A 24,033-nucleotide genomic window follows, 5' to 3' on the forward strand; every position below is an offset into this window, starting at 1 on the left:
TGATTTTAAGAAGGCTGCTGAGAGGCCCTGCTTTGACTTTGATGTTTACATGTAAGCAGATGTCTACAATAAGCAGAGCTGCCCCAGCAATGCCTTTGAACGAAGAACCACCTTTAAATCACAGTCCAGTAGTAGTGCTCATATTTGGCTTGTGCACATCTTGCTCAGTTCCAGTACAGTAAGTTCAATAGACTTGGAGCTGAACTGCAGCAGAGCCATTAATCAAAAACCCTATAAAATTGAGTTCCAGGAATTTATAAATGCATAATACAAATATGAGCTGTGGGATTTTTTTCTGTAAACACTCCATCTCAGCGATGCTTCTTGTCTCCCCAAGCACTAGCCAACATAGTTTGTTCTTGATTCCTATCTGCCTCAACATTTTACCTTGCTTTGAGCCCGTCTTCCAGTTCACAGGCCTTGGAAAGGGGAGAGAGCAAGGAAATTGTCAGCATCCCAAAAGCCTACCTCTTTTTTTGACATGACCTATTTTTTTGACATGAACTCCTAGGTCTGTGATCAACTGTTTGCCTAATTTCTGGAATAAGATGGACAGGACCTGATCCCTCTGACCCATATGCCAGCTGCCTGTCCATGAAATATCAAAAGTTCAGTATAATGCCAAAATCCACCAAAATACTTGGGCATCTCTTCATTAACTTAATCTGGATTGATCTATAGGGTTCTAGTGTCTTTGCTTTCAAACTAGTCAGATAATAAATAGTACTTTTTGCTTTCTCTGAAGGCAGGTTCTCTCTGTTTGTGCTTTCCTTTTGCATAAAAACTCTCCACTCCTCTCCTTCAGTCCTATCATGTGTTAAATCCCCAGTTTGAGCTGTCACAGATGAAAGTCTGACACTGGAAAGTTTTTCCATCGATTTCACCTCCTTCTGAGACCACTTGACTTTCTGAAATGCTGCTTTGGTGATTATTTTGGAGAGGGCTGAACATGGAGATCACTTTCTTTGCCTTCCAGGAGTGATCTGCAAAGGACTTTCCTGGTGAATTAATTTGTTTTCATGTACTATGCAATGCTCTGTTGTGCCTTATCCAGACTGTGATGGCATAAGGACATGCTGGTCTCTGACTCAAAAAGCCTTGTCAAGTGGAGAGAGGAGTTTTTTTGTAGGTCTTTGGTTTGGTTTGGTTTGTTTGTTTGTTTTTGGGTTTTTTTTTTGTTTTGTTTTGTTTTTGTTTTTGTTTTTTGGTTTTGGGTTTTTGTTTTTTTGGTTTTTTTTTCTTTTTTGTTTTGTTTTTGGGGTGGGTTTTTTTTGTTCTTGTTTTTTTTTTTAGTTTTCTTTTAGTTTGGCACATAAGCATACCTCAGAAATTCATAAAGCATTGAAGATATTCATTGTAGGCCAAGTAAATGGAGCCAATGTTTAATTTTTCATTTTTAAGTGCTGATGCAGAGTGCAACACTGCACATGCAGCTTACAAGGCTCCCACCACTAGCATTTGGACTCCATTTTAAGCCTATAAATCACATGCTAAGTATAGTGCTTGTTTGGGTCTGTTAAATATTTCCTTCTCATTTGTTCTTATCAACATCCAGTAATGATATATACATATGTCATGCAAGACAGTAAATATGCAGACATTTCAAGGAAAGGTTCAGTGCCATATCTCTGCTGATTAATGCATAAATGTTTGAAACTAGCATAAATGCTAGGGTAGTGATAACCTCTGGCAGAGCCCAGAGGAAAGAACACAGTAGATAAATGTTCTCCTATGAAAAGCAACAAAACTCATGTGACACCCAGCCTCCATTTCAGGGACTCCAGGCAATTGTGTTCCCTAGTCCTGTTCACTCCCAGGTGCATTTCACTCAGTCTGAGAGGCAGGAAATTGCATTTTCATCTTTATTCTTCTGCCAGCTGTAAGCTAAACCCATACTTGAAGGCTATAACAACAATGCATTAAGCACAGGAATCTCCTGCCACTTTGCTCATCAGTCATTTGAACTCTGTCTTTCCATTTCTCATGGTAGTACCAGATGGAGGAGGAACCTTGCCTACATGATGCAGTTGTAAGAAGAAGCAGGTGAGGCTTTGCATGCTTCCAGCACTACCAAAAATGAAAAAAATTGAGAGGGACCTGAAGTGCTTCAACCCGAGGACAAAGCTGAATGGTACAACTGAAAGTAAGAAATCCTAGGATTCAGGAAACCATGAATGACCTGTTCAGCAAACATGTCTTAATATTCCAGTAAAATCCTGTTGCTAATATAGCCTTGCTACAGAATGAGACCCGCACTTTTACCTCGCTTTCTAAGTGATAGTTTCAGAAGGAGAAAATTAAGATATGAGCCCAAACCCCATGAGCTCAAGTGGCCAGAACAGATTTTTGTCCCTCTTAACGTTACAGTGCAACAAGATAAGAACTGCTTGGCTGAAGGACCAGGCAGGCAGAAGGTGTCCTTCTAACAGCAACAGGTTGCTTAGAAAACATGCAATTTTCATCACTGGAGGCTGCTGAGGACAGGATAAACAGACATTTATAAACAGGGAAGAGTTTGTGAATAAGAAAATGGTGACCTCTTTATTTTCATTTATGATTCTCTATAATTTTCTTGACGGAATCTTTTACTCTAGGAGATTCCCAGGGCTGCTGCAAGAGGAGAGGGAGGTGTGCTTCATGTAGAAAAAATGTACTTGTAAATTTACAGTCAATAGATGACAAAACTTGCACAGAAACACTGTGATATGTTATTTCAAGTTTTGCATTAATGCCTATTTCTGAATTCATTGTCTTTGCAAACTCACTGGACAGCAAAAGATAACAGATCTTAAAAAATCCCCAAAACCTACCACCAAAAAAACTGGCTTAAGTTTTTCCTAAACATTTTTTCTTCCTTTGCTTATTTATGGCTCATTGTGTAAGAAAACACAGAATATGACACTGATTCTGTACCTGTGCTGTGTATGGGCAGAAATCTAGGTTTGCCTGCCTGTCAGGGAATGCATATAGCCCTGAGCCTGTCTGTCTTACTAAAATAGTTATTGAGATCTGTTTAACAAAATATGCAATGATGGTTTCCAAGCTTCCATGAATAATTCTATGCAACCATGTATAATTACGATTATCATAAATATCCTCTGTTTACATAACACCTCAGTGGAGCTGCTGAATTCTCTGTGGCTTCTATACATACAGTGCCATGAAATGCAAACATTGCCTCTGCCTAAACACTCCTTAACAAACACTCTGTGAAAGCTGTGTGTGGAGGGAGACACCAGCCAGGAATATCCGAGCCTGGGTTTATAAGGGAAGAGCACGGAATCTTCTATGTCTGCATGAGATATGTTTGTATAAGAACAGCAAAAAATCTGGTAAGAATCTCACCAATACTTCAAAATTCATAGGAAATTGTAATAGTCTTGGAAAAATAAAACTGGGGTGAGATTTGAGCACATTTTAAAAACACTCACAGGTAAAAACACTAACTGTAAGCTCTCCCTCTTTGCAGAGAGTCAACGAAGCACTCTCATAGAAGTCTAGCACATAGCAGGTGTTGAAAATGGAAATGCAATTTCCCAGCTAGGCAGACATCCAATATTTATGAGCCAAGTCTGTGGAAATAGCAAACTGCCAATAGAGATAGAATAATTTAGCAGAAAATCAAGCAAGTTTTCCACTTCAAGAGAATTTGTCATTCACCTTGTGTCCTATCCTACTCCTACCAGTGTCTGAATGTATTGTCTGGTGCTGAAGCAATCCTACAAGACACTAAAACAAAGACATGACTATCCTTCTGGCTAGAGCTGATTACAGCTATGTAGGTATTTGGCAGAGCCAAGTGATGTATGGCTGAGAAAAAGGAAAAAAACACCACACACACCTGACAGGGAATCAACCTACTGATTTGCAGAAGCACTTCTCACATTTCGTGGGCAAGGTTTTAAACCCAGATTAAATGTTGCATTTACATTTGACAATGCCATAGTTTTGTCAGACATGCTTAGAAACTTCTACCATGTTTGGGTGGAAGTCTTTCATAAGCAACAGAAGCTGCTCTGAGATCTCTGGGGCAGGGAAATGCGACCCTTGCACTTTTGGATGGAGGTCAGAACCAGAACCGCAGAAATAGAGCAGCTCTGGAGGAGCAGGCCTTGGACACACCTCCTGCTCAGTCAAAATTTGAGGTACTTGGATTTTCCCTGTAGTTAGGAGAAGAAGAATTGAAAATTGCCAGACAGAGGGATCTGCGCCTGTCAACACTCCTAACTCAAAAGCCAACTCCCAAATTTGCTTGAGAATTTCCTGTCTCCTTCTGATAAGGCTCCTGTCTCCTTTTGGCAGACTCTCCACACTGAACTGCCAAGCTATGCACAACAAGCCATGTTTCATGGGTATTTGCCCAAATTTGGAAACTGCTGGCACTACCACACATGGCCCAGATATCAGTGGATCAATACAGAGCATTAAGGTGTGGGGAACTGAATTAATATGTCAAAAATATGAAAATATTCAGTGAATTCCCCTTTTTCCTTCTGTCTGAAGCTCACTCTGTTACAAGACTGGGGAGTAGGCTGGACTAAGGCTTGGAAAAAGAGGCCCTAAGAGGAAAAAGAACTCGAAGCTGGGTCTCTGTAAAGGTGAAATTCAGCTTTGAGAACTAGTTTTAAGTGAATTATGACAGCCCTGCCACCACCCCAGTGTGTTTGTTATTCAGGGAGACATGCCAAATAACCTCCATGAAGTGACTGCTTTTTTTGAGCTGGAACTTACTCCTGGACAGTTTGTTGTAAGCACTTGGTCAGAGTCACAGCAAGACACTTTGGAGCCTGTTTTCAACCCTTCATTCTCCTTTCCCTCTTCTTTGAGCTCCTACCAGCTGCTGCCAGCAAAGATTCCTGGATCCTCAAGGGTCTGCAGGGTCCCCTCTTAGAAACAGGGAGCAGTTTTGCCACATGCCTCCTTTGGTGCTTGGTCCTGATCACCGTATTCCTTGCTTGGCTGGATATTCCAAAATGTCAGGCTCTACTGCTAAATGGGTGGAATGGGTTTGTCCCATCCTCTCCAAGTCCCTCCATTCCCAAAAAGTCTCCGTACTTATTTTTACAAATTTACAATAACCACCCTCAGATCAAAGTCCGAAATTCCTTAAAATTTCCTCATTCCTTCATGAGATTGAAGGAATGATTATAGAAAGCAAACCAAAAATGGGGACTGACCACTGACAAAATGATTTTTTTTCTGTTAATGACAAAATGTTTCTATTCTCTCAAACTGTACTTAATTTTTTTTTTAAGTAGATGCATCACCTATAATCTGAAACTCCATAGGTCAACATAAAAGAAATTTTTATGTGTAAATAGAAAGGTGGTTTGTATCAATTTGTCCACAAAATTTATATTGTGGTGCTTTGGAGACAGAGGCCAAAACAGCTTTGCACCTGATCCATGAAAAATGAAGTTTGTTTTGACTGAAATCCCCCAGAAATGTTCTGTTCATCTGAGGAAATCAGCTTATACCCCAAGAGATGAGTGTATAAATGGAAAAATATCAAGAAATCTACTTGCTCTCCAAAACAGAAGAAAAAGGGAATGAATGAGTGAATAAGCAACTGAATGGATGTCAGAGGGCTGTGCTGGGGTTTAGCAATGTGTTATTAATAAGAGCCACAGGAGGAGTACTTAAATGTGCAGTACCTGGGTTCTAGCAATGCATTACTAATTACAGCTCAAGGAATTTTCCTTAGAGCATTCATGCAAACTGGTTTGGGTGTGAATTCATTGTGACACGGGCAGACCACTGCCTGACAAATTCCCACCCTGAGATATTTGCAGAGCAGGGGTTCAAAATGAAAACGTATTCTTGTGAGCTGTTCCTAGTACAACCTGGCAATTCAAACACGCATGGTAAAACTGGTCCAATTATTTTTGAATCATTTTAAGGGATTTTTCTGTGGTGAGCACTAGCTGTCAGTCACCTAGTATCTTCTGTGCATGACTTGAAGATTCTCACCTGATAAAAAGGCAGGACTTTTTTTTTTTTGGGGGGGGGGGGGGAGGGGCAGAAAGCCCCACATAGCCATGCCCAGTGAGAAGGACTGCATTTTTCAGATGCACACCCTTCTACAACCAGCTGAGGAAAGGAATTTACTCACTTAAAGCTTCATGCAAGTGCAAGTTCCAGCTTGTTGTGGGTGAAAGAGCCTGGAAGCTTTGGTCCCACTCTTCTCCAATAGCATGATTTTAACTCTGAGGGACTGCTGATCCCTCTGAAAGAGCTGGACTGATCAGCAACTCAGTTAATTGAATTTCTTTTCCACTATCCTCACTATAGTGAGGGCCTCACTATAGTGAGGCTTCACAGTGACAACTTTGAGTTTGCTGGGTTTACAGACGCACAGAGTAGAAGAACTGTACATACTGGGCTGTCAACACTGGAGATCACAGGTTTACACTGTGAACAAGCGCTTCCTTCACTGCAACATGCAAAAAATAAAATTAAACTGGACAACAGATCGACCTTCCTTCTGAACTAGAAAGGAAAGGTGTCTTCAAATTATTTCAGGGCAAGTAACCACCAGAAGACACAAAAATTAAAAGAAATAAGGTGTGTCTGCTCTTCCAGAATTCCCCATCATAGAGACAGTCTGGTCTGGCTCCTAGTTGCTTCTAAATAAATGTTAAAAACTAGGTATGATAACAAATAGATATGAAAATATTTGTTGGAGCAGAAATATTCTTTAGCCATGCAGTTATTGCTTTAGAACTGGGGGTTGTTCAGCCTGGAGAAGAGAAGTGACTTCATTCTGGCCTTCCATGTTCTGCAGGAGCCTACTGGAAAGATGGAGAGACACGTGGGTCTGGAGTGACAGGACAAGGGGAAATGGCTTCACAGTGACAGAGAGCAGGTTTAGATGGGATATTAGGAAGAAACTGTTCCCTGTGAGGGTGGTGAGGCCCTGGCACAGGTTGCCCAGAGAAGCTGTGGCTGCCCCATCCCTGGCAGTGCCCAAGGCCAGGTTGGACGGGTCTTGGAGCAACCTGGGCTAGTGGAAGGTGTCCCTGCACATGGCAGGGGATCGGGGCAAGATGATCTTTAAGGTCCCTTCCTTTTAACATGCTTTAAATTCACATTCTAGCCTGTAGATTAAAGTTTGGGGTTTCTTCCTTGTTGCGGGGTTTTTTAATAATTATTTTTTACATGATGAAAATATTTTATTGCAAGGAAATTAGATATTGTCAAGAGCAAAAGAAGCAAGGCTGAAGAAATGTTGACACAGTTTTGATTGCGAAGAAGCGATCTGAGGTGAAGACACAACCATTGTACTAAATCTGTACAAACATTCTAGGAGGGAACATAGCAAGGGTCAGAGGTACTAAAAGTATTTCATGAAACAGGAAGGTAAGTAAACAAAACTGTTAAATTATCATTTGCTTAAGTAGATGGAGACACAGTACAGAAGTCTGATAAAGCAATTATTTTTCTGTGCCTCTAAAGAACTTTGAAAAAAAAAAAATCCAACCTTGATTTTAACCATTAAGGATGGTTTCAGTTTTGGTCTTGAAAGAGGAATGCAGGGATGCCTTTTCCCTTAATTCCTTTTTTTTTGGTCTAACCCTCACCAAGGCACAGTGCATTGTAGAAGGAGAAAAAAAGAGAAAAAGAAGATCATATGCAAAGCATGAAGAGAAGAAAGATGATAATGAGAAAATAGAGATGCCAAAGGTCCTCGAAGAGCCCAACCTTCCCTGAAGTCAAACAGAAGGGATTCAAACAAGAATTTGCCTTCTCACAAAAATAAGGAATGCATTGAAAAATTACATAAGCAGCAATAATTGTGTCTTTTTTGTTTTGGGGGACTTGGTCAGACGTCATAGATTTATTTCATTATCATGGTATCAGGAGAAGAAGAGAAAGACAGTGGTAAAGAAATTTTGAAAGGTATCAGCACCATATAAAGATAAAAAATATTGTGAGAAACCTTTTTTTACACAACATATTTGAATCTTTTTCAGGAAATTTTAGAGGAGCTTGTGGACCTCATCTACTCAGATGATGCTGGGGTACAGAGACATCAAACTGAAGGAAAAAAAAAGAATACTACAAACTCCTGATTTATGTTTAGAGAGGAAAATAAAAAGGAAAAACTGCCAGGTTGCACAGCAGAAACAAAACAAATTGCATGTTTTGGAGGAAAAACAGAAGACAATCAGAGCTGACAAGGTTACCCAACCACAAACCCGTAGGAATATGCAGACACAGAAGATAATTGAAGACTACAGGCAAAATTTGACAAAAGGTAATCAGAGCCAACTTGTAAAAGAATCATCAAGGATTGCATTGTGTGTGGAAAAGCAGTATCAGTTTATGCCTCTCCAGCTTTTGGAAAGATTTGTTTTGCAAAAGAGAAGCAAAATTCTGCAAAAGATGGTAAAAGAAGGCTGAAAGTATTTACCAAGAAACTCAGTGTGTGTGCATGTCTGCAGAAAAGAAATATTGATTGGAGCTCTTGGATAATTATATATATATAAATATCTAAATATAAATATATAGATATAAATATACAAATAAATAAATACATATATATATATGTATATATGTATATGTATGTATGTATGTCTGTATGTACGTATACGTGACAGTCACAAAACCACAGAATTATTTGGGTTGGAAGGGACCTTGAAGATTATCTCATTCCATCCCCCTGCCATGGGCAGGGACACCTTCCACTAGCCTAGCTTGCTAGAGCCCCATCCAACCTGGTCTTGGACACTGCCAGGGATGGGGCAGCCACAGCTTCTCTGGGCAATCTGTGCCAGGGCCTCACCACCCACACAGGGAAGAATTTCTTCCTGATATCTAACCTAATTTTTTCTTTTCAGTGTGAAGCCATTTCCTCCTGTCACTCCAGGCTCCCTATTTATATTTTTTGGGAACAGTATTATCAGTCTCCTTGGTATGCAGATGGGAAATTATTTGCTCAAATGTCCCTCAACAGAAAGCTTAAAGCAGGAATAGACACTTAATAATAAGATTAAAACCAAAGGTGCTGTGAAATCTCATAAATGAAATGTAAATAAAACATAATTAAAAAAAGAAAATCTACTTAGATAAAGAGCAAGGCATCTCCAGTCTTGTTCTGTGTTCAGTTAGTGCACATCTATATGCACAAACACACACACATATATATATAATTATATTTACACACATAATTTCCAATATTTAAAGCAAAAAACTCAGTGATTCAGACACTATCCAGAGACTGAACATTACTATAATGATTTTTGTGCTTCTGATTTCCCATCCAAAGGTGCTACATTCCATTTCACACTGTTATAAGAACAAGGTCTAAATTACCTACATATAAATTCAATTTAGACAAATTTTAAAAGGTTTTGACAGAGTTAATCAACTTTAAGTGGAGTCCAGACTGCAGTGTTCATTGGAAGGTAGGAAAGACCAAGGCAGATAATTTCCTGTGGCAAAAGAAGTAAAACTTCAAATTAATCTCTTTCCTTTTTCTGTCCAGAACTGGAGCTTTCAAGATAGCTGAACAATTAGGTGACAAAAAGATACAGAAAAAATGGCTTTGCAAAATCATATATCCTTAGTGTAATTCAGCCCTTGTTGAGACAAGACTTTGATGTTGATAATTGACAAAGCTGGGCTGGTGATGAATAAACTTGACACCTGGCTCTTTTCATACTGATCCTTCAGTCTTTCCAGATGGCAGAGTTTACTTCTGTTCCCATCTGTTCCTTTTCAGTAAGGAAAAGGGAGGAAAACCCAAAATTGCTAAAACATTTTATGGCTTTTAGAAGTATCTTTGAGGTTGTTTTCAAGTCCTTTGCTCTGGACCACATTCCTGAAGGCTGCCGATGGCACCTATGATTATTTGCCTCAGATCAAAGGTAGGATGCCAGGTTTCATTTTTCAGATTTGGTCTGACATAATTCATCTGGATGAGAATTTCATGGATGGAAAAATTGAGAGAGCTGGAGTCACCACACCAACACCTTTTTGCAAGAAGAGAGGAGAAAACAAGCAAGGAAGCAAACAAACAAGCAAGACCGGTGTCAGACTGCGATTAGATAATTTTTGACAGGTCAGAGCAGAATTTTGGAGAACTGTTCCTACATTAAGAAAACTTTTTTAAAAATTATTTTTGTGCAGAAACTACCACTCTCATTTCTCTGGCTATTGGCAATAGTTTCTCTGTTGAGTTCTCAGGACTTGACACTGGTCTAAATTTTTCACTGCCTCAAGATAAACTTATTCCCTGAGGACGCATTAGGCTTCTTCCATGTAAGTGGGGTCAGAATTAGGCCTCTGTTAAGTTAGTTATCTACAGAGTTAGCAACTGGCTGTTCAAGAATATTCGGCAAGAGGAAAATAGATGGATGGGAAAAGATGGAAAAAACCCAGAATGAAATCCATCAATGGTAATCTGCCAGGTAACCAGAAAATAATTTTGGATGCTTCTTTGTGATCTATAAGTTTCCATGTATTGCTCAAAAAAAATTAGTTTATCAGGAGAAAATTCAGAAAGCAATTGGAATAAACAAATCTCCCTAAATAGCCATAAATATTTAGAGTGTTTATGGATAAAAATGGAAATAATTGAATTTATGCCGCTGGCTGAAGGAAGGTTGTGGTGCCCATGTGTACTCTGCTCTGGTAAGACCCCTCCTGGAATATTGCATCCAGTTCTGGTGTCCCCAACAGAAGAAGGACATGGAACTGTTGGAAAAAGTCCAGAGGAAGCCACAAAGTTGATCAGAGGACTGGAGAACTTCACCTATGGAGACAGACTGGGAAAGCTGGGGCTGTTCACTCTGGGGAGGAGAAGGGTGTGGAGACCTCACAGAACCTTCCAGTATCTGAAGGGGATACAGGGAAGCTGGAGGGTGACTTTTCATCAGGGGCTGTAGTGACAGGGCAAGGGAGAATGAAAAGGGAAATTTAAGGGGGGGGTTGGAACTGGATGATTTTTAAGGCGCCTTCCAACCCAAACCATTCTGTGATTCCTGTAGAGGACCAGGAACATTTCAGATTCCAGTCATCCTAAAGGATCATGTTGCCCTAAAAGCAGCTGAAAAAAGTCTGTAGCTTGGTTCATGTGTCTCACCAAGCAGTCTGGATACCTGAGAGGAGCCTCAGGGTGTTTGCATCGACCTGGCAGAGCATTGGACTGTCCTCTGTGCTCATCCTGCAGGGGAGCTGCTGTCTCTGCTGCTCCACCAGAGCTGCTTTACCCATCAGGATGTCTTAGCAGCAGCCTGCAGGGTGTCTTTGGGTGTCCCTGGAGAGCTTTGCACTGCCATCCAAGCAGAAATAAGGTTGGTTATCCTGATGCGGTTTTGTTAATAGATTGGAGAATCTGGAGATTCTCGATGAGGGAAAGGGGAGACCTGGTAATTTGTATGGATTTACCTCCTGGAACACTGTCCAGGTTGCTGCCAGGCTACAGATCCATCCACCGTCTTGAGGAGATGGTACTGAGCTTTTCACAGAACCACAGAATTACTGAGGTTGGACAAAACCTCCCAGATCATCGAGTCCAGCCTGTGACTGATCTCTACCTTGTAACCCAGCCCAGAGCACTGAGTGGCAGGTCCAGTAGTCCCTTGGAGACCTGCAGGCATGGGGATTCACCACCTCTCTGGGCAGCCCCTTCCAATGCCTGAGTACCTTTTCCATGGAGAAATTCCTCCTGATGTCCAACCTGACCCTCCCCTGGCACAGCTTGAGGCCACTTCCTCTCAACCCATCCCTTGTTCCCTGACAGCAGAGCCCAATCCCCCCCAGCTGTCCCCTCCTGTCAGGAGTTGTGCAGAGCCAGAAGGTCCCCCCTGAGCCTCCTTTTCTCCATGCTGAGCCCCCCCAGCTCCCTCAGACCCTCCTGGTGCTCCAGCCCATTCTCCAGCTCCGTTCCCTTCTTTGGGCATCCTCCAGCCCCTCAATGTCTTTCTTGTAGTGAGGGCCCCAAAACCGGGCCCAGAACTCAGGTGTCGCCTCACCAGTGCAACCCTTCTTTTGAGAAAGAGCTCTTCTCCAAGAACGGGCTATTTATTTGAAATATTTCTGTCACTTTCAGCAATGACACATTTTATTTTCACTTTTTCCTCAAGGAATGGCATCACAAAAAGGTAACCGCGAGAATTTAACTAAAGAAAAAATAAAATTGAAGCCAAACCACTTGTCTAAAATGGTCTCTTGCCAGCTGTCCTACTGCCACCCAGGACTGTGTTGTTGCTAACAACTTGTCCATGGGAAAGCACTCAATCCTGTAGTAATGAATGGCACTCAAGCTGGATGGGGGATGGTATGAAAATTTTAAGTGGAGTGATGGAAGCTCAGTCACTTGATGAATTTAAAATTAGACATGACAGAGCTTTGAGGAATATTCTATCTGGCTGGCTGGGATCTTAGAGAGACAGACCGTATTAGGAGATATTAGACTGTACTAGAGATGGATTTTGTTGGGTTTAATTCTCCAGTGCTGAGGAATTTCTCTTTGCTTCCTGAGCCCAAGAGCCCCCTGTGAGGCAGAACCATCATGCCCTTGTTTTCTCTAGGTTAATGTGCTTCACTGGCTTTGTCCTTGTAGCTCCAAGTACCAGTTCCCTGGTCTGTGGATGACTGGTGGATGAGTCAACAAGGACACAGGATTTTTTTGAGCAAGGGAGAAACCTGAAAGGTTTTTAAACTTTGGTGTCCACAGAGACTTAGTCGAGATTTATTAGAACAAGTGGGGAATGTTTGTTCTAATAACTAGTAAATTCCAACAAAAACCAAAAAAAGGTATTTGTTGCAATTTTTCCGATCAAAATACCACGTATCAAATATCTCTCCCCTTATCTGATTTCTGTGCTCAACATACTAAAATTATTTGGATGCACGTTCATTGTTTAAAAAAAATCCTCAAAAATAAACCCCAAGACACAAATTCAAAGTTACAGCCTCACAAATATTAGTAGGATTGCCTGGGTGCAACTGAGAGCAGAATTTGACCTACAGTCAGGTGGGTTTCCGTGTTTGCCCTGATCCTATGTTAATCAGAAATGCATTGGGATCAGTGGAATTGCTGGTGTCAGTCTGAACCAGAGGTGCAAAGAAAGATTGAAGTAATCAAATGAACACACCAAAGGACAACCAAATCAATAAGATTTGATAATGCTGGTTCAAAAAACAGATGATGCTGAAAATTAATCAGCTTTTATTTCAGAGGAATGAGGCAAATGAGAACCTCACAAAAAAAAAAAAAAGAACAACAAAAAAAAACCAAACAAAACAAAACAAAAAACAACAAACCGGGAAGATTTCCTACTAGAAGAAAGACAGGAAAAAATCACTGGACTTTAAACCATTTCTGCTTCCCCAAAACTCAAACTTTTGCAAGGGAGACCACTCGCTATCCTAGCAGATGTGAAAAGCAGCTTTAGCTTCTCAGGGCAACATTTAAGTCCACAAAGCTTTTGTTTATTTTCTTTTCTTTTTTTTTTTTTTTAGTAAAACCACAACAACAACAACAACAACAATAACTCCTCCTGAAACTCATCTTGCAGTAGTATTTAGATTGTTTCTCTTTTCTCAGAGCTTGTGATAGTTTGTCTTTCAACAGGAAAATTAAACATATTTCCTGAGTTAAAGTTTTCAGACTTAAAAAGGCAGTTTGAACAGCACGGGAACACAGAAAGGCATTTTTAACACAGACATTTTCTCTGAGCAGAAAAAAAAGTGTCTGCCCAGATTCATTAATGAATATATTTTGCATAAATAAATTGATACTTTGTTCTAGTTACATCTAGAGTACATCTAAGAAAAAAGACATATTGAGGCAATATTTCCTAAAGGTGTCCCTATATGATGAGATGGTGTTCATCTCTCTCATAAAGAGAGTAAAAATCTGTAAAAATCAGAGAAACATAGAATGGTTTGAGTTGGAAGGGGCCTCAAAAATCATCTCAATCTGAAAGTGTTAAAGAGTCAAGCTGAAGAAGCATGAAATGGAAGAAGGCTGCAAATGGATAGAAAGAATGGAAAATATAGAAAAAATTGCTAATAGAAGGACAGAGATTTGTTAGAAAAATGCAGAAAATAACAGATTCAGAGGAGAAAGACCTAATATAATATGTCTAGGAAAAATCAATTCAGAGCAAATGAATTAAATGTTAGGGAAAAAGTTGGGAAGGCATAATACTGAAAATTAGCTAGACATGATTTAAGCAAGGAATTAGTGCTGGATTTATTAGATGGAAGTTATTTTGCAGTAGAAGAGAAACACAAAAGAGAAAAACAGTGAGTGCAAAAAGTCAGTGTGATTGCAGAAGGCAGGCAAATAGAGGAAAGAGGTCTCTTGGTTTTGGAACATCACTTTTATTCCTGAATGCCATAGTTCCATGAAGTTTTGGATGAAATTGAGGGAAATCAGAAAACTGAAAAAACATAATTAAGAAATTGAAGGATATGCTTAGAGGAAAAAAAAAATCATATTAACCCTGTAAGAAAAGAATGAGCTTAAACAAAGGACAGCTTAAGTCAAATATATGAGGGATATCTTTAGCAAACAGCAACAAAGAAGGAAAGTTGGTCAAGATGTTAGGGGTACTAAGCGGGATAGCAGGCAAATATGGATAAACAGTAAAGAAAAAAACACCTTTTCAGAAAGATTTTTTAATGTTATGGAGTTATCTGCAACATCCATTTGGAAAGCCAGTCATGTAAAATCTGACTGTGCAAATTGTTTGAGAAATGAGTGGAGAAAATGGTTTTACCTCTCACAGGAGCTGAAAACACTGAAGTAGGTAAATATTTTTTAACTTTTAAATGTACAAATCCAGGAAAGACCCCTTAGCACATTAAATTATGTCTCCCTCTTAACAACTCTGTGGTTTAGTCTCCATCAGATTTATGAGGTCTATATTTGGCACCTAAAGGCCAAAATATCTCATCTTCATTTGGAGCAGAAACCAAATACTGCCCAAATCCCATCTCTGGAGGGGACAGAAGCTGATTTTGTCTTGCAACTGTGTCCATCTCCTGGGTGAGGCAGAATTCACTGGAGAGGATGCTGTATTCAAACTTGTCTAACCACAGAGCTTTTCAAAAAAAGTGGTTGGGCTTAAATTTCACACTCACAACCTGAATTCATGTAGAATACATAATACTTCTTTCTTCTGCAGCTTTACAGTTCCCTGCGAGTTACCTCTGACTGTATCAATTCAGACTTTTGACAAACATGGTTGAATTTTTTGTAAGGCAATGCCTAGAAATATATCTTTTTGAATTAACTAGGTTCTTGCATGGTAACTCAGCTATTGTAAGACAAAACATGCAAAATCTATAGCAGGATCAGACTCAAAATACAGTAATTTATTGCTGGAAGATATGAAAGAGCAACTGAGAAGAAGCACGTTTATTGCTGTGGTTCCATTATGGGCAACATACACATTGGAAATGTTGGAGGAGTTGCTGCGTATCTTACCCTGTGGGTTGCAATCCTTCCAGAGTGTTTTCATCACCTCTGGTGTAGGTTTTTTTTTAACAAATAACACAGATAAGTTATTTAACAGATAAGTGGACTTTGCTCTGCAGAATGTGAGCATTTTCACGGCTACACAAGCAGCAACTCCCGCTCTGCCTGATGGAAACATGGAACAGCCTGTCATCCTTCCCATGTGCCTTGAAAAGCAACCACCAGGCTCCTTCTCTGGCCCTGAGATGACAACCAGCAAACTGTTTCCACATGTGCAGACACACAGCCTTCCCCAATGCAGCAGCTCTGTCACACGTTCCCTCAGGTGGGAATTCCACACAAACCCAGAGGCTGAGCTGGGAAAGACCCTTCCTCATGTGTGTGAAGAGGTGGAGAGGAGATGGAGGCAGGGAAAGATCAGAGAGGGAGGAGTATATGGTCCTGCTGTGATCTTTCAAGTGCTTGCTGCCCTGAAGGAAAGGGCCACCTCCCCTGGCTTGCTTCTGCTGTGTGAAGGGGAGAAGGGGACTCTGAACTGAGCAGCGTGCTGGAATGAGGTTAGTGCCTCAGGAAGTGTAATCTCCCTTGAGGCTTCCTGCAGAGGACTCCCCTTCCCCTATGGACTTAAGGTTCGTGATACAATCAGGAGCATAGCTGTGGATATTGCTCCTAGCACTCATTTCACAACCTGGAGACTACTCCATATCCACCTTAGCACTTCTCTCTTCACACTCACATCCCATCTGTCCCCTCAGAAAGCAACTGATCCTCGCATCCCCCACTCACAGATGCACAAAGAGTCTCCCACACAGCAACAGCTGCCATCCACCTCCATCAGCCCTTCCCACTGGCTGCTCCTGGACACCACCAGGAGACACACACACATGGCCAGGCAAACATCTGTGTGGAGACCCAGATGTTCCAGCCCCTTACAAGCAGATTTCTCTGGCATTGTCATGGCTGCAAAGGATTCAGGCAGGCATAAATGCCCCACGTTCTCCACACTGAGCACAGCTCGTTCACTCTTGCTTTGTTCCCTTTCCTGCAACAACCCATTGATCCCTTTCTCTTTTCTCAGCCAGCTGACAGGTTGATGCCACTGTTTGATTTTCCTTTTCCTAGTGGACGGAGCAGAGTGGTCAGAGGTAAGCGGAGCACTGGTGGCAGTGGGCTGAGCAGGCTGTGATGATCAGCCCATCTGAATCCCAGTGTCTGAGACTGCATCTTCCCCTCATAGACAACTGCTTCACCATCCCCTCCACTCACAACCTGCCATGGTGGGAAGTTCACTCCCAGCAGAGAAGAAAGGACCTTCCCGCAGACTGCAACCAGCTGCAAGAACTGCCAGGAAAAATTATCCTGCTGGAGAGCTTGAGCTGGACTTTGTGGTGGGAAACCAGTGTAGGATGATGGGTTCCCAACACAAGCTATGGCTGCATGAACACTAATTGCTTATTATTTCACAGGCTGCTTGCTTTTAGCAGGAATTTGTCCTTGCAATGAACAGAAAAGGGATCTATGAACCATGGTCCATGGGAGTGATGTTATTTAAGGTCTTGGCTCAGAGGCTTCAACCTTTAAGTTTAGAGGGTCTCTGTGATTAGACTTCTTCCACAGGATTATTCACAATCTTCTCACCAGCTATACCAGCTATGGGTGGAAACAAGCACTTTCCTACTCCATGTAGAAGAACCCAAAGTCCTAAATGAGCCACACAATTTGAAGGTGTTTTACACCAGATTTGAAGAACAGCTGTTGTCAAATGCAATTGTTTTGAAGGGAAAAAAGTTCCTAGTGCTTTTCTCTGACACCCAAGACGTATCCTATGTTTTCAGCCCTCAACCAACTGCACATTACTCCAGCACTGCTTCAAGCCATGGAGAAAGCCAGTGCTTTCCTCTTTCCTTTGACTGACATCTGTAGTCCTTCTGTGTGCTCCAGCCCAATGGTTGTTCATCGAAGAGCCCTGTTAACTTGTCCCAGAGAAACCTCTCTGACCTTTTTGCCAGCAGCAGTATTCAGAGGTTTTAACATCTGAAAAAAAGGTTCATTGGTATGCTTCTGAAGGAAGCTGGTTTAAATATTGTAGTTAAATGTACTGGGTTTTTCTAAGGATTATTCAGCACTTCTGCAAAAAACCTCTAGAGGAGAGCCTGTCTGCTGTGCAAGTCATGCAGAAGGCAAGTACATCTAGAGCACATCAGGTCCTATTGCTACCCACGCACCAAACCATTTTCCTGGTTAGTCATCCTTTCCTACCCTCCTTCTCAATGCAAACATTGCTTTCCTAGCACTCACGAAACTCACCCCTGGTGCTGGCCTTACGTAAGTGATTTCGACATGGAGAGCTGTGCCACGAATGCAGTGGACACGTGATGTTCCACTCAGCCTCTGGTAGTCACCCTGCATGTCAGCACAGCCTCCTGGGTGGCTCTTTGGGACTTCCACATAGGCCTTCTCCTTACAGCAACCCAGGGCTCTTACACGCCCCACAGGGGTTTCAGCTTCTTCCTGGATGGTCTTCATCACCTGCAACTCACACCCCTGTCCCTCACACATTCCGTGTATCCACGTGCCTATCACCAAGGTCTCTGTGGATTTACCCGTGCCCTTGCGCGGAACTCCCAGTCTGCTCTCCTGGTGCAACTGCATGCACCTAGGGCCCTTTGCACACTTAACATCCCTCACAACAAGAGGCATATAATGAGAGATGCCTTAAGCCTTCATAAACTTTTTCTTACTCCTCATCACTCTTCCTTCCCCCATAAGTGGTTTTCCTTCTCCCAGACCCCACACCCAGGTCTGCAATCCTCACCTGTACTTCCCTCATTTCCTTCAAGCATGCTGTGTGCACAAATCTCTCTTATCAGACACAACTTTTCCCTCCCTTCACCTTCCCTTGCACAGCCCATGCAAGCAGGCACAGCCTGACAGGTCCCTTCCTCACTCTCACACCACTGTCTGTCAGCCCACGCTGAGCTCCTCGCCCCTCGTAACAGGAACTGTCATTCCCATTCACTTCCACCTCATGCCCTACAGCTCCCAACTCCACTCGCCTCCCCACACACTTCACACTTTACTTTTGACCTCAGCACAGCCATGTGGCTTATACAGCCCTCCAGGTATTTTTTCCTCCCATTCCTTCTCCTCCGACCCCTTTATATCTTTAGCCATTTCTCCACCAGCACATTTGTTCTATTCCCTCTTGCTGGTTCACTCAGCCAGTACCTACCACAGAGATATAAACACATTTGTTACGTCTGTTGCAACAGAAAATTGCTCCTTTTTGTTTGTGTATGTTCTCCTCCTCCCACAGTCTTCCCATTATTCCTTGCTTGCTGTTCCTTCCCCCAACTGCTTCCCCTATAACTTATTGCCTGTTCTTTCCCCGTGTTGCTCCTACTCCCCAGCAAAGAGGCAACCCCAGTTCTGATGAGCAAACCACTGCACCTTTGCACCACTCCCTCTCTTTGCTTACTAAGAAACACACCCCCAAATTTTCCTTCACTGTCTGCTCTCGGCCTGTCTCCTCTAAACCACGTCTCTCCTAGGCATTACAGAAAACATAGCTCTTCATTTCATCCTTTTTCATACCTCCTACATTCCTTAATTTTTCCTCATTCTTGTGCTCCTCAACACCTGCCATGGCTTTATATCCTTGCTGCAGTTCATCCTGCCCCTTTGACTTCCACTCTCTTGAATTTCCTCACACCACTTCCCCATGGCTTTTCCCCCAGTTCTGTCTCTCCCTTGCAGGCAGGCAGCACACTCCAGCAGACTTTCAGCCTGCTCTGAAATATCTCTAATTAGTTACCCCTTCACATACTTACAGGACCCTTTTCCCCTCACCACACCCTATCTCCATCCAGCTCACTTTTCCTTCTGTGTTCCTGTTCTCAGCACATTTCCATGACCATGCAAGCCTTGCCTTTCATACTCTGATACCTTCCTTGTAAATACATTCCCATATCTATTTCTTGACAGAATCAAAGGTGTCAACCCCCACAAGCATCATGTAGCAGATTATTTTCCATACCTTTCTCCAAATAGCTAATACTTCACATTTTAACTCCTCCTCCAAACATCCTTTGTGCCTTCACCTTTCTCTCTCCACTCCCACTCCATACCCAACCTCCCCCTTGCAGACCCTACCATCCTTGTGTGTCCCTTTCATATCCTCACCCAGCCTCCAGCCTATACCTTTTCCCATCTCTCTCTCGTGTTACTTCCTCTTGTGAGCTCCTAAACTTTCTGCCACCCACAAAGATCCTCTTTTTCCAGTTGATGTGCAGCAGTTTCCCTTTCAAGCTGACCACCTTTGCATGTCTCACATGCCATTATTACCCCAGTGCACAACAATGAACATGTAGCACTTTATTTCTGCTTTATAACACCTTCCCTCCAGTTTTTACATACCTTTATATGCACCATTTCATTTTTTGTTCCCTGAAGAGAAAAACACTCCAACCCACAGCAGAACAAAGCATTTCTATACAAGCAAAACCCCTTAAACCTACTTGTTCTGCATACCTCAAAATATAGCACTCTTCTACACAAAGCACACCACTGCTGGAACCTCCACTTTCCTCATGTTTTGGCTCCACCACCTGCAATCATGCCTGGATATTGTCCCCCCACCATGCTCACACACAGAATCCCTGGTATTTACACGTGTATCTCAGACCAGTCTTTTACTACCAGCAGCTGGGACCATGCTGAACTCTTCCATTCTCTGCTGCTTTTGTCTAGCAAGGCTTTTCTTTTTCTTTTTCTTTTTCTTTTTTTCTAATTTTTTTTTAATTACTATTAGATTTTACTTTTCCTTGGATAATGGGATACCATTTATAGGTGCTTCTTGTGTCACTTCTCCACTTGCAAGCTTGCACATATCAGGTATTTCTGCACCTGAAAGTGCCTCTCCTACTTGTCTGGATATTTTCCTGAAGGCACAAATGCAAAGGCAAAACTTTACATACCATTTGCAGTCCTCATGCAACAAATCACATGAGCCTGAGAGCAAAGAGTGTTTTCTGAAAGATTGTAGCTCACAACAATCCTCTGGACCGTATAACATACATCCCTGTCTATTTAAGAAAGGGGGAGGGGGAGAAGTAACCCCCCTCACACGCACGCACACACACACACACACACACACACACACACACAGTCATCTCTAAATAACTGGTTTTGCAATATAGGAACACGAGAATGTGCACATAGCAGCCCTATTCAATCCAAAATATCCATCTCTCCAGATACTGCATATTTATAGTTATAGCTTTTGTATAGCTTTCCCATTTATTTTAATGAAGGATTAAGAACTGATCAGAAAACTATCTAAACCATTCAAGGACTTTTTCCCCTCTTGCCTAAGAGCATTTTGGTGTCTCCATAGGACTCGCCTGTAACTGACACTTTAAGCTGCATTTTAGCTGTTTAGATGAGAAACAGCTTTCTATTTTGCTCTCTAGGTGTGCATCTCTGTTGATTAGTTGTCTACTGCATTCCTGGAAGGTACTCACCAAACGCTGGGAGCTGCCATGTAAGAATAGTTTCCCTGCAATTCCAGCAGAGAGTGAGTGTATCTTTTTCACCTAGACACAGATGTGCAGGGAATCTTTTGATCTCCAGCTCTTCCCAGAGAATTTAGTGTTTGGGTTTGAGGAGAATGAGGATTAATTTAAGGGTCATGAACAGGGTTTTCAGTGTCTGGCATACACACAAAGTATGAAAGCTCCAGTAAAGCTGGTTACCTGTGGCAGGCGAGGTCTAGAAATTGGGAATTTTGGCTTTGCTTGTCATGGGCTCTAACTTTGCCGAAGGGCGAGTATGCTACGTGTGCTGAGGCTGGTTCTTGCAATCCACGGTCAAGATTTTCAACTCCTTTTGTTATATCTGAGCTTGCTGGTTTCCCTCTTAAGACAAAACCAAAAGTCTCTTTTTCTTTTGCCTCTTATATCAGATTTCCTGTAGCACCTCACATTTCTCCTCCACCACTTTCTTTCCAGGGACCCGAACAACAGTGTGAGGAGCGGGAGGAGAGGGGAACCTCAGGACTGAAGCAAACTATAGGGCAAGTAGGGGTGAGGGAAGGAGGAGGCACAATGGGAAAGGCAACATTTGGGACACATCTACCGTTTACAAGACCCCCACCTCCTCCCCATTATACTTCTTTAAAGGACCCCTCTCCCCCCCTCCCCTTCCCACCCTCTTAGAACCCTATTAGAAAACGTCAAATTTCCCTTACCGTGGTAGGAGTAACCATGGCATCCGTATGAATGTTTCCAGAAAAGTCGACATGAAGAGAAAGGTGGATGTAAATACGTTCATTCAAAGTCTCAAAGTTGGTCTGCTTGGGTTGTGCAGAGTTGCTCTATGGGAGAGGAGCCTTAAACTCTGAGTCCCGTGAACATAATCTGCTCGATTATAACAAACCAGCTCAGCCAGATGGCTCTGTGCTCTGTGGATTAACCCCTTTATTGCCACACTCTGCTTTCCCTACCTACCATTTATAACCTTGCCTGGCTGGGGAAATTCAGGGAATGAGGCATTTTTTTGAAAATAGCAAAACCGTTGTAAAGGTCCTTTTTCTCCCTCTGTCCTCTAAAAAAAAAAAAAAAATCCTGTGCATATTTTTTTCTTTTCTTTTTTTTTTCAAATACAATTGATGGTTTTATTCCTCTTCCTGGGAAAACCTCGTCATATTATTAAGAACAGTATTAGCACCAGGGAACGTTTTAGAGAATTCTTTTGTTAAATCACCACCATCCTTTCCAGACTGCAATTCTCAGCAGACGAGTATTTTATTGCAGGAATGTCTCTGTGTTTGCACTCTAATGGTCCATCCACTCCCCCCTTCCCGCCCCTCTGTCCCCCACACTCCCTCTGTCTCCCACATGCACACACATGCACACACTTTGCTCACAATGCCAGCATGTGCTGCTATTCCTACCCGTATTCACAAGTCACTGTAGGACATGTCAAGCAGGTGAAATAGAGACACAGAGCTACAATGCCATAAGCCCCTGCTCTCTTGTTCTGACTTCCCTTTTTATTTTTTTTTCCCAGTTATTTGCAAATCTTTGACAAATTTATTTCTTCGATCAGTATTTCTGTCAAGGAAGTCACCCTCCATGACACAAAAATAAGTGCTGGGAGAAACATTCACTGTTAAGAACAGACCTTAGAATGGATTTGTGTACAGTTCCTCCTGTTTTGACTCGCAGATTCATCCATTAAGGATGGCAAGTGCCAAAAACATGGAAAGTTCATCAGCAACCAGCAGTGACTGGTTCCCAAACTTTTTATTTAGAGAGATTGCTCACAGAGATGGCTGATAAATTTAGCTGCATGCCTCTAAGTCTCCCTCTAAATTTACATGCTTAAGTCATCCTTCTTTTCTGTTTGATTTCAGCTTAATTGAGCAAGTCATAACCATAAGAACGTGGTCATATAAGATACGAGATGGCACTTTAAATCATAAGGGTTACCAGATTGTTTCCTTAAAGAATACTTTTACTAGCTCAATAAGTTTTTTCTGTTCCTGTTTAACTATGGATTGTTTTTCTCTTTCCCTTCCCTGTTTAAAGATAGTTAGCCCTCTCCTGCTGTCAAAACTTCGTACAATCTCCTTTAAGACATTTTAATCTACCTGGAAAGTTGTCACAGTTTTATTGAAAAATTTACCACTATAGATTGAAATACAGATGGCGTCATTAGTTGCAATTGTCCTTCCTCTGAATTTTTTCAAGCATAAAATGGCCCCATTTAGGGGATTCTACAATTTAAATGGTTCTGTTTAGGGGATTCCACAATTTGTATCTGTCTCACAAGTTCTGCCTTTCTCACCCAGATGGAGAACAAAAGTCATCTTCCACCACTGCCTCCTAAGAATTCTATACTAAACCTTGCTGCTCTGCCAATTAAAAAAACAAAACAAAACAAAACACAACCAATCAACCAAACAAAAAAACCACCACAATAAAACCCCAACAAACAAAAAAACAAACCTCCTCAAACTTGTCTAACTCTAGTTCCAATGGATTTTGTCTCACCCTGTTCCTGAATGCTGTTTCCATCTGATTTAGAGCTTTTTCAGCTAAGATGAGGGAACTCGAATTAAATCCTGTGTGTCCCCCACCCAGTCCAAGCACTGCAGTCACATCTGAGAAATGCCTAAAATGTGACTCAGCTTTTAATCTCCTCAAGTAGACAAACAGTGCTAGGAATAGAAAACTTTCCTGTGGCTGGTGAACTTTCGTCTGAAGGTAGGCAAAGGGTTAAGTCTCTGAAAGCAGCCCTAGCCCGGGAACTTCACATTTGCAGTAGGGAAAAAACCAACCAACCAACCAACCAACCACCCAACCAAAAAAAAAAAAAAAAGACCAAAAAAAAAATTAAAAAAAAACCAAACTAAAAAAACCCCCACCCCAAAACAAAACAAAACAAAACAAAACAAAACAAAAAGCAGCAAAAGAAGAAGTCTAGAAGCAAATGACATGGGCAGAAGGGCTGCCTACCTCTGATGGGAGGCAAACCTCCCAGAGCTTGCACGAGTGGAGAGGTTTTGCCCTGTGTCTGGGTCTGTGGGCAATCAG

The 24,033-nt window shown here is 41.8% G+C and overlaps 1 protein-coding gene across 2 annotated transcripts in view; it reads right to left on the bottom strand.

The window, feature by feature from the left end:
- The window catches only part of NTF3 (neurotrophin 3), a 51,021-nt gene extending 27,473 nt beyond the window's left edge, over positions 1-23,548 (bottom strand). The window contains exons 1-2 of one of the 2 annotated variants that reach the window (XM_039720949.1): positions 23,446-23,548; positions 21,684-22,039 (exon numbers count right to left, since the gene is read on the bottom strand). In XM_039720949.1, the coding sequence (XP_039576883.1) occupies positions 21,684-21,701 (18 nt within the window). In that variant the 5' untranslated portion in view covers positions 21,702-22,039; positions 23,446-23,548. Of the gene's footprint in view, positions 1-21,683; positions 22,172-23,445 lie in introns of those variants that run through there. The other variant, XM_039720940.1, reaches the window with a different exon arrangement.
- Between the last annotated feature and the right edge of the window lie 485 nt (positions 23,549-24,033).

The sequence above is a fragment of the Passer montanus genome, unplaced genomic scaffold (assembly GCF_014805655.1).
Source record: "Passer montanus isolate IOZ18808 unplaced genomic scaffold, ASM1480565v1 scaffold106, whole genome shotgun sequence".
NCBI lineage: Eukaryota > Metazoa > Chordata > Aves > Passeriformes > Passeridae > Passer > Passer montanus.